A 10,888-nucleotide genomic window follows, 5' to 3' on the forward strand; every position below is an offset into this window, starting at 1 on the left:
TAGTGGTGAGCTCAACACCATCTCCTTTTACTGACAGCATGTTCACAGTGTTATGCCGCGTACACACGATCGGTCCATCCGATGAGAACGGTCTGATGGACCGTTTTCATCGGTTAACCGATGAAGCTGACTGATGGTCCGTCGTGCCTACACACCATCGGTTTAAAAAAACGATCGTGTCAGAACGCGGTGACGTAAAACACAACGACGTGCTGAAAAAAACGAAGTTCAATGTTTCCAAGCATGCGTCAACTTGATTCTGAGCATGCGCGGATTTTTATCCGATGGTCGTGCGTACTAACGATCAGTTTTGTTCTATCGGTTAGGAATCCATTGGTTAAATTTAAAACAAGATTGCTTTTTTTTAACCTATGGATAATTAACCGATGGGGCCCACACACGATCGGTTTGGTCCGATGAGAACATCTTCCACCTCTACAATACAAAGGCAGCTATTGATCCATAGTTCCTATGCCACCTTTATATTGGAAAAAAATTATAATGAACCTGCCACCTCTGGGGTGTGAAGGTGCCCATCTTGCCAATTTATTATCTAGGGGTAAATAGTAAGGCCACGTACAAATGATCGGTTAAACCGATGAGAACGGTCTGATGGACCGTTTTCATCGGTCCAAACCGATCGTGTGTGGGCGCCATCGGTTATTTATCCATCAGTTAAAAAAAAGCCAACTTGTTTTGAATGTAACCGATGGATTCCTAACCGATAGAAAAAAAAAACGATCGTTAGTAGGCACGTTCATCGGTTAAAAATCCATGAATGCTCAGAATCAAGTCGACGCATGCTTTTTCAGCACGTCGTTGTGTTTTACGTCACCGCGTTCTGACACGATCGTTTTTTTAACCGATGGTGTGTAGGCGTGAAGGACCATCAGTCAGCTTCATCGGTTAACTGATGACAACGGTCCATCGGTCCGTTCTCATCGGATGGACCGATCGTGTGTACGCGGCATAAGACTACAGACGATCATTTATTTTCTGTTTATGTATCAGTGGTTTATGAACATTATCTTTATAAGGAATCTACCTACTTTAACAATCAGTAATATATAATATACCGTATAACTATATGCTTGAGTCTACGCAGACCCGAATATAAGCCGAGGCACCTAATTTTACCACAAAAAAACTGGGAAAACGTATTGACTCGAGTATAAGCCTAGGGTGTCCATCTGCATGCCTCACTTTGCCTCACTGTGTCCATGTGCATGCCTCACTGTGCCCATGCCTCACTGTGCCAATGCCTCACTATGCCCATGCCTCACTGTGCCCATGCCTAACTGTGCCCATGCCTCACTGTGCCCATGCCTCACTGTGCCCATGCCTCACTATGCCCATGCCTCACTGTGCCCATGGCTCACTGTGCCCATGACTAGACTGACGTTTAACATGGGAGTCTATGGAAGGGGTGCCCAGCTTTGAAAAATCGGTGCTCCCCAGCCATAGGCCCCCCAGACAACAAACTTTGCACACTTGTAGAGGAGAATGGGGCTACATGTGTGCCAAGTTCCAGGGGACCTACGGCCGGCCAGTACCAGGTCCCCAAAGTCCGGGAGATCAGGTGCAGAAGGGTGACTCGAGTATAAGTCGAGGGGGGCATTTTCAGCACAAAAAAATGTGCTGAAAAATTGGCTTATACTCGAGTGTATACGGTACCAATTTTTAGATTATAAGCTCTCAGAAGCAGGGCCCTCCCAGCCAGGGGAGGGCTGGCAGGGGGGGCAGGGTGGAAATCTCCCCCCGGGCTGGTGACACTATGCACAGCCACCGGCCGGCACTACCTGTTTTTGCAGAGCAGGAATATGCCTGCTGGAGCTCTGTTAACACAGGTCACGGCCCCCGCTCACCTCCCACTGTGCCTGTGTCAGCTCCGAGGTAGATGGCTGCAGAGCTGAGCTATGTCTCGTCTCACACATAGCTCAGCCTCAGCGCACACCAGCGATGACATCCCCTTCTCTCTCTGCACAGACATGAGGAGAGATAGAGCTCATCTGCTCCTCCTCCTTCTGAGTCTACCCTACCCACATTCCCCGGGCATGTGTGGGCACTGGACAGGAAGTTTGAACCCCAAAAAAGCTTCAGAAGGCCTACCTGCGCCTCAGCCTCCATCCTGGTAAGCTCACCCTCTCTAGTTTCTCCTGCCTCCCAGTGTATAAAAAGGGGTGCTCTGTGGACTTTGTTAAAGGGGAGGGGGGCAGGCTTTGGTGAGCAGAGACCCTCTTTACACAATAGTCCACAGCATGCACCCTTAAATTAAGTTTCCCAGAACACCCCTTACATCAGATCTGATGTATATGGGGTCTGTGCGGACTCTGATGTAAGAGGAGGCTCTGTGCGGACTCTGATGTAAGGGGAGGCTCTGTGCGGACTCTGATGTAAGGGGGGCTTCTGTGCGGACTCTGATGTAAGGGGGGCCTCTGTGCGGACTCTGATGTAAGGGGGGCCTCTGTGCGGACTCTGATGTAAGGGGGCCTCTCTGCGGACTCTGATGTAAGGGGGGCCTCTGTGCGGAATCTGATGTAATGGGGGCCTCTGTGTGAACTCTGATGTAAGGGGGGCCTCTGTGCGGACTCTGATGTAAGGGGGGCCTCTGTGTGGACCCTGATGTAAGGGGGGCCTCTGTGCGGACTCTGATGTAAGGGGAGGCTCTGTGCGGACTCTTGTGATCATGAAAAATCTGTTTTCCTCGATCCATCACTTTTCCACGCTCTATGAGCCACTTGACTGGACTTGCCCCCCAGGCCTAGGGCTGCCAGCCCTCCCCTGCTCCCAGCCCTCTTATTATGAACTGTATTGTAACTGTTCCATCTCCCCTTATTTTGTAAAGTGCTGCAAGAAATATTGGTCCTATATAAAGCCTGAATAATAATAAAATAATATTAATACATACAACCTACAGATTGCATTGCTTTTTTTATCCCACTAAATGTGATTTGTTTTGTACACTATTCCACAAGTCTGGGTGTAATATATATATATATATATATATATATATATATATATATATGAAGAAGTTCAAGAGTTGCTGCACTTAAAATCGTTTCTTTATTTTTCAAAAATAAAGAAGCGATTTTAAGTGCAGCAACTCTTGAACTTTCTTCATATATATATGGTCGGTGGGAAGACCTGTTTGCTGGCACTTGTTGTACACCGGGTGCAGTTCTCCTCTACTTCTTTGTATATATATATTATTATTATTATTATTATTTAGGTACTTATATAGCGCCGTCAATATACGCAGCGCTTTACATATACAATGTACATTCACATCAGTCCCTACCCTCAAGGAGCTTACAACCTAAGGTTCCTAACTACATTCATATACTAGGGCCAATTTAGGCAGAAGACAATTAACCTACACACACATATATATATATATATATATATATATATATATATATATATATATATATATATATATATATATATATTGTTTAGGAATAATCAAATTATAGAATATTATCAAAAAAATGGCAAATATCAGAATCCGCCAACCCAATAAAACTCCAGTTCATATCATTATCTAATAATATCTATTGAGAAGCAATATTTAAATTTAAATAGAAAAAAAAAAAAAAACTTTAATAAAAGTATGGTAGGAGCATGCAGGATCCAAGCATATAAAACACACACACACACACACACATAAATAATACCAGTATTTCATCATTACAAGGCGGTTCAAATAGAAAAATACAGGACAATAGCAACTTGCAAAGGTTATGAAACTTTTGTTATATTGTGTATAAACTCCACAGCAAGCCGCATACAAATAAGAAATTGATTAACAAAACTTTTGTCTGTGTGCTTTAAAAAAAAAAATATTTAATAAACATAAACATTTTAATTTTTACCTAATTTGCTTTATTTACGAAAAAGATTGGCACTATTAACCTTACTTAAAAAAATGTTTTTTTTTTATAAAACTATATATATTTTTTTTCTATTACATATAAATGTTTTTTCTAATCAGGCATATTACACCAAAACATTTTTTTGGCAGATAAAACGATATATATTTTTTTCTATTACATATAAATGTTCTTTCTAATCAGGCATATTACACCAAAAAAAATGTTTCCGTATACTTTAAAAAAAAAATATTTAATATTTATAAAAATTTAAATTTTTACCTAATTTGCTTTATTTACCAAAAAGATTGGCACTATTAGCCTTACTTTTTTTTTTATTATAAAACTATATATTTCTTTTTTCTATTACACATAAATCTTCTTTTTAATCAGGCATATTACACCCAAAAAAAAAAAAAGGGGGATAAAACGATATATATTTTTTTTCTATTACATATAAATGTTCTCTCTAATCAGGCATATTACACAAAATTTTTTTTTAAAAAAATGGGGATAAAACTATATATATTTTTTTCTATTACATATAAATGTTCTCTCTAATCAGGCATTTTACACCCAAAAAAATTTGGGGGATAAAACGATATATATTTTTTTTCTATTTCATATACGGTAAATGTTCTCTCTAATCAGGCATATTACACCAAAAAAAATTTGGGGGGATAAAACTATATATATTTTTTTCTATTACATATAAATGTTCTTTCTAATCAGGCATATTACACCAAAAAAAAATGTGTCCGTGTGCTTTAAAAAAAAAAATATTTAATAAATATAAAAATTAAAATTTTTACCTAATTTGCTTTATTTACCAAACAGATTGGCGCTATTAGCCATACTTAAAAAAAATGTTTTTTTTTTTTTTTTAAATAAAACTATATATATATTTTTTCTATTACACATAAATGTTGTTTCTAATCAGGCATATTACACACCAAAAAAAATTTGGGGGATAAAACGATATATATTTTTTTCTATTACATATAAATGTTCTTTCTAATCAGGCATATTACACTAAAAAATGTTTTTATATATAAATTACATTTGGAGAGATATTCAATAATAAAAATATTTTTTTTCCCTAGTCACTATATGGGTTAAGGAGAGCTATCCTGGGGTCGGGGAGGTTTAGGACCCAGCAGGCACACTCTCAATTGGTTAGGATTTAGGAAAGGAGGGGGGGTTGGTGAAGGGTTGTTGTGGAGAGGCTGTCAGGGAGTGTGTGAGAGTGTGTGTTTGGGGGGGGGGGGGGGAGTGACTGCAGTGGGTAGTGTCAGCTAACTATTCACACCATCAGGGGGAGATATTTAACTTGCATTGGAGTGGAGAGCAGAGCACATTAAGGAGTGAGTAGCACAAGGAGAGGGTCATTCTACTGCAAGCTCTGCCTAGAGAAGGGTGACAAGCAGGTTTCCAGAAGAGAGGAACCCCTGAAAAGCACCTGCCCCCGAAGATCCGACCCCAAAGCAGAGGTGGACATTGCACTTGTTGGCCATTCTCCTGGTACCTTCTGCATTGCAACCTGCTACTCACCAGCTCCCATCTGGCCATTGCAGAGGGACAGACACCAGACCCCTGGGGCCATAGACCATGCCTGAACTGTGAAGGACATCTGGATATATCATTCATTTTAGCAATGTGATACCACAAAGTGTTTCTTTTTTATCTCTGCACCCACATAATATTGTAAAAGGAGGCTTACCAGTGTGCCTCCCAAGAAGCAACATCTCATTTGCACCCAAAAACCCTTGTTTCCCAGCCAGAGGAGAAAGAATAGAGCTTTGCCCTGCACACACACACAGCTCCATGTGTTTGCTGTCTCGCTGCTCTCTGTGTCTTTTCATTTGCCTTTAAAAAAAAAAAAAAAAAAGGGACTTGCTACCCCTCCATACAAAAGGCTGGAGCCGGAGGAATTGTGACAAAACTCGAATTCTCCCTGGATGAGCAAATCTCCATGCAAAAAGCCTTCGTTCCAAAAAAAAAGGATTCCTTTAAAATTAGGAGGGAGAAAGTGAAAACATCCTTGAGGATGAAGTCGATCGCCTGTGCGGGTCTTCAGGGACTTTGGAACTGTCTAAATCGCATGGGCAATTCAATTTTTTTACTTTAAGGATCTCTACTTTTTTTTTCAGGATTTTAATATATATTATTATTATTATTATTTTTTTAGTTTCTGCACAGATTTGAGACGCTTGGAAACTCAATGTTTTGGATAAGCTACCAGCCTACATCTCTGCCTATAATTTTCCCCAATTGAAAGGATTAATTTTAATTATTTTTAAACCATTGGCTCCTGTCTCGGAGCAGACTGTATTGCAGAGTCTAGACAAGTTGTCCTGGATGTCACCATGGGGATGGAGCCTATTCCTCTGTGAATTTTTCTATCCCGCGAGCCAACTTCTGCAGCGCAGGGATAAGAAAAGAAGGGGGGCAACCGAAAAACTTGGAGGAAGGGGCAACTTAAAAATCTTTGCCTTCCTTGTGTGGTTCGCCCTACTGACGGACACAGCTTCGTCTCTGTGAGAAAACCTCCTGGCTCCACCAGGCTTGCAGATCCCATACAGTATATCCATCTGTGTGTGTGTGTCACACACCGCCGTTCTATTTAAAGCATCTTCTCCGGACTTTGTGTCTATTTCTGAGCTCCGCTACACAGGCCAAGGAGAGAATATAAAGCAATTAGTTGGGTCGAAAAAAGTGCTCGCCTACGTTCTGATACCCTCCCTTTTGGATTACTATCACTTTTTTTATTTCTTTTTGACATCTAAAAGTCGTTTGATTAAACCACGTGGGAGGGGTGGGAGAACCTTGTTCGTCTTTGAAGGGGGGGGTTTAACATCATGAAGAGGATCAATCTCCCTCAGGCGGTTTTGCTTTGCTCCTGTTTGGTTTTAGTTCACCATCAGGGGTCCTGCCAACCGTTTCTCAGGTTCAGACCCTCTCCCAGCGGGGAGTTGCCCGTCTTGCCCGTCATCGAGCAACCTGACCCCGAGCAGGACCCAAAGGAGCAGGACCTGGATGAGAGGACACTGAGGAAGAAACTTGGCAGCAACTTTGACCCCAATTTCATGGCGGTGGTTTTGCCCAACCTCGTTAATACGTCCGCCCACGACTCGCTGACAAAAACGAAAAACCCCGGCGCTATGCCGGTGGACTTGAAGAAGATGGACCTCAGTGAGGCACCTTACGGTGGAAGGATCAAGATGGGGAAGAAAGCCAGGAGAAAGTTCTTACAGTGGTTGTGGGCTTACACTTACTGCCCGGTATTATACACTTGGAAGGACTTGGGGGTCAGGTTTTGGCCGAGGTTCATCAAAGAAGGACAATGCTTTTCAGAAAAGTCTTGCTCCATGCCAGAGGGCATGTACTGCAGACCCCACAAGTCTGTCACCAAAATTTTCCTGAGGTGGCACTGCCAGGGATGGTCAAGGCAGAGGTTCTGCACCTGGATCCCTTTCCAGTATCCAATATTATCAGAGTGTAAGTGCTCGTGTTAACTGCTGCTCATCGGTGAAAAAGACTTGGGGGGTTGAATGGGTCACTGGTTAAACCTTGCACTTCTGAAGGACAAGTAACCTGGTGCTTTTTTTTTTTTTTGCCATTGACACTGGGGAACTGGATAGTGAATACAACCACAGTTCGGACTGGTTGACAGCAGAAAAAACTTTGGAGGTTGGGGGGAGTGGACTCCCTTAACCCTTTCTGTACTTGCAATGAAGTCACAGAATAAGGTATTCTCGAAGAGGCCAGACAGGGACAAAACAAAAAAAAAAGGAATTATTGCCATAAATTAATATTTTTTTTTTTCTGTTGGGATATTAATCAGTTTATGAAGTATTAAGATGATAGAAAGTGTTATCTTCCCCGACCTTGCACTGTTGATAACTATAATTATTCATATTATTATTATTGTATTATTGCTATGTATATTATTTTTAAAGCTTGATAAAAGCATCCGGAACTAAGCACCTCCAATCAGATGTTTTATTTTTATATGTAATATAGCTTTTTAACATAAATAAAAAAAAACATAAGAACAAAACAGAAAAAAAAAAAGGGAATCTAAATCCAAGTCACCAGCTTTTGTAAATAAATAGATTTTTTTTTTTATGTAATACTGATGTAATTTTCTCTTTACTGTTGCTAGCTGTATTTTATTTTCAAAGGGTATTTTTTAGTATATAAGACATGGACCAGACTTCAAATCTGTCTTGCGCTGCTCCTTTAACTTAACCCCTGCAATGCCACCATGTGCTTCAGCGCCGTACTTACACCTCACACGTTTTCCTGTAGCGGCCAATGGTAAATCTGATCCATGAACACAAATGAATCTGAAACTTATATGCAGATCTTTCTAGGTATTTTAATATAATAAAATAATTGAGAAATATAAATAACAGCAAAAAAGTTTAGATGTTTTATAACAGAGTGGTATCTTTTTTTTTTTTTATGTACTATGGGTAGAATTTTTAGCAAGCAGATTTGATTATCTTTGTATATTTATTTATTTGTAAGGATTGCAGGTAAGGAATGCAAAAAAAAAGACAAAAAGCAAATGTGGTTCTAATTGCAAAAGCTATTGGTCAGCTATACTTGAAAGCTCCTTTTTCACGTGACAGGTATAAATACGAAAGGAAGTCACGCAAGTTGATTTAGGAGAAAATAAATATACAGTGGTTCACATAAGAATTCTTGGTGTCCTTTATTTAGAAAAACTACCTCTAATTTATACCGAGCAAAATGGCATCAGTAACATCAGGTTTTGTTTACAGTAAAACCTTGGTTTGAGAGTAACTTGGTTTGAGAGCGTTTTGCAAGACAAGCAAAATGTTTTAATACATTTTGCCTTGATATACAAGCGATGTCTTGATATAAGAGTAACGTCATTTCACAACTAAGTATAAAAAAAGAAAGAGAGGAGCCTCTAAGTGTAGAAATATGGTTACATTTAATGAAGGTACAACATTTATCAACTTATTGCTACACTTAGAGGCGCCTCTCTTCTCTTTTATACCCTGTAAAAAGAATGCTTTGATATACAAGTGCTTTGGATTACAAGCATGTTTCTGGAACGAATTATGCTCGCAAACCAAGGTTTTACTGCATTTGGCTGAAGAGTAAAAGGAGCTTTTTTTTTTTACTGAGAGAGGGATTATATCATTCTAGAGGTTGCCTCTAATTGTTAATTAACGCAAACAAAGTGTAGCAATATTCTCCTATGATGAGTTTCCATCTAATCACAAAAATAAGGATATTGTTTTTAAATAATTAATTAAAATTGCTAATCACAGCCAATTAATTTTTTTGCAATGCAATGAGAACGTGGAGTTCCTGACACCATATAAAATGATGTGTGCACCGTCCCCTTTCATGCGTCATGTTAAATGGCTGCACTTGTTCAGACATGCTCAGCTAGGTATGCTAAATAAAGGTTGTTTTGCTATCAGAAATCATACCATGTGATGTAGATAGCCAGGATGAAACCAGCCATATCTAAACCCAAGAAGAACATTTTATATATTGCAGCTTATTGGCTTTTAGACATAAGCTGCAACATACATATGTGACAATGGACTGTTGTTCAAGCTCTTTTTTTGCACCTGGTGAATCTGCAAGTAACACCCTTCATGTTCTAGGGTGACAACGCTCACTCGCAGTACTGTATCTGTGAAGCAGTGTTGTCACCCATAACAGGACTACTGAACCCCCCTGTTCTTTGGTGACAATGCTCACTCACTGCACTGTATCTATAAAGCAGTGTTGTCACCCTAAGACAGGACTACCGAAACGTCCTCCTGTTCCAGGGTGACAACCTCACTCAACATACTGTATCTATAAAGCAGTGTTGTCACCCTACGACAGGACTACCGAAACGTCCTCCTGTTCCAGGGTGACAACCTCACTCAACATACTGTATCTATAAAGCAGTGTTGTCACCCTAGGACAGGACTGCCGATACTTCCTCCTGTTCAAGGGTGACAACCTCACTCAACATACTGCATCTATGAAGCAGTGTTGTAACCCTAGGACAGGACTGCCGATACTTCCCCTTGTTCCAAGGTGACGACCTTACTCGCTATACTGTATCTATGAAGCAGTGTTGTCACCCTAGGACAGGACTACCGAATCTTCCTCCTGTTCCAGGGTGACAATGTTCACTCTCCATTCTGTATCAATGAAGCAGTGTTGTCACCATAGGACAGGACTACCAAAACGTCTTCCTGTTCCAGGGTGACAACCTCACTCACCATGCTGTATCTATGAAGCAGTGCTGTAACCCTAGGACAAGACTACTGAAACGTCCCCCTGTTCCAGGGCAACAATGTTCACTCTCCATTCTGTATCTATGAAGCAGTGTTGTGTACCCTCGGGCAGGACTACCAAAACTTCTCCCTGTTCCAGGGCAACAATGTTTACTCTCTAGACTGTATCTATGAAGCAGTGTTGTCACCCTAGTAAAGGACTACCAAAACTTCCCCCTGTTTTAGGGTGACATCCCTCACTCGCTATACTGTATCTATGAAGCAGTGTTGTAACCCTCAGACAGGACTACCAAAACATCTCCCTGTTCAAGGGACAACGCTCACTTGCCATACCAGTCTATGAAGCAGCGTTGTCACCCTAGGACAAGACTACTGAAACCCCCCCCTGTTCTAGGGTGACAACTCACTTGTCCTACTGTATTTTATGAAGCAGCGTTGTCACCCTAGCACAAGACTACAGAAACCTACCCCTTCTCTCTTCTCCTTCATAGAGGGGTACGATCATAGGTGTGCGCAGCCTAACGCATTAAGTTCAAACACACATGCATGTATATGGTTCTACAGATATATGACCCTGGCACATTGATCTCCCTGCTGGCACAGTGAAAGAGAAGAGCATAAACACTTCTCTTATGGCAGAACCGGTAAGAGGGAGATCTTTCCCATGTTCTTGTTGCTACACAGAGTGATAATATTAATGTGCATGGAGTGATTAGGTTGTGCCTGGGCACCCCCGGC

General features: G+C 40.9%; 1 protein-coding gene across 1 annotated transcript; it reads left to right on the forward strand.

Annotated features, from left to right (window-relative positions):
* The first annotated feature begins 5,167 nt into the window (after nt 1–5,167).
* On the forward strand, nt 5,168–8,573 carry LOC120943364 (noggin-2-like). The gene has a single exon (XM_040356613.1). It carries the CDS (start codon nt 6,728–6,730, stop codon nt 7,382–7,384), a length of 657 nt encoding a protein of 218 aa, XP_040212547.1. The 5' UTR covers nt 5,168–6,727; the 3' UTR covers nt 7,385–8,573.
* Nucleotides 8,574–10,888: the final 2,315 nt, after the last annotated feature.

This window comes from Rana temporaria, chromosome 6 (assembly GCF_905171775.1).
Source record: "Rana temporaria chromosome 6, aRanTem1.1, whole genome shotgun sequence".
Classification (NCBI taxonomy): Eukaryota; Metazoa; Chordata; class Amphibia; order Anura; family Ranidae; genus Rana; species Rana temporaria.

Excerpts from the sequence above, each read along its gene's own strand:
- LOC120943364 (XM_040356613.1), top strand. The coding sequence starts at position 6,728 with ATGAAGAGGATCAATCTCCCTCAGGCGGTTTTGCTTTGCTCCTGTTTG.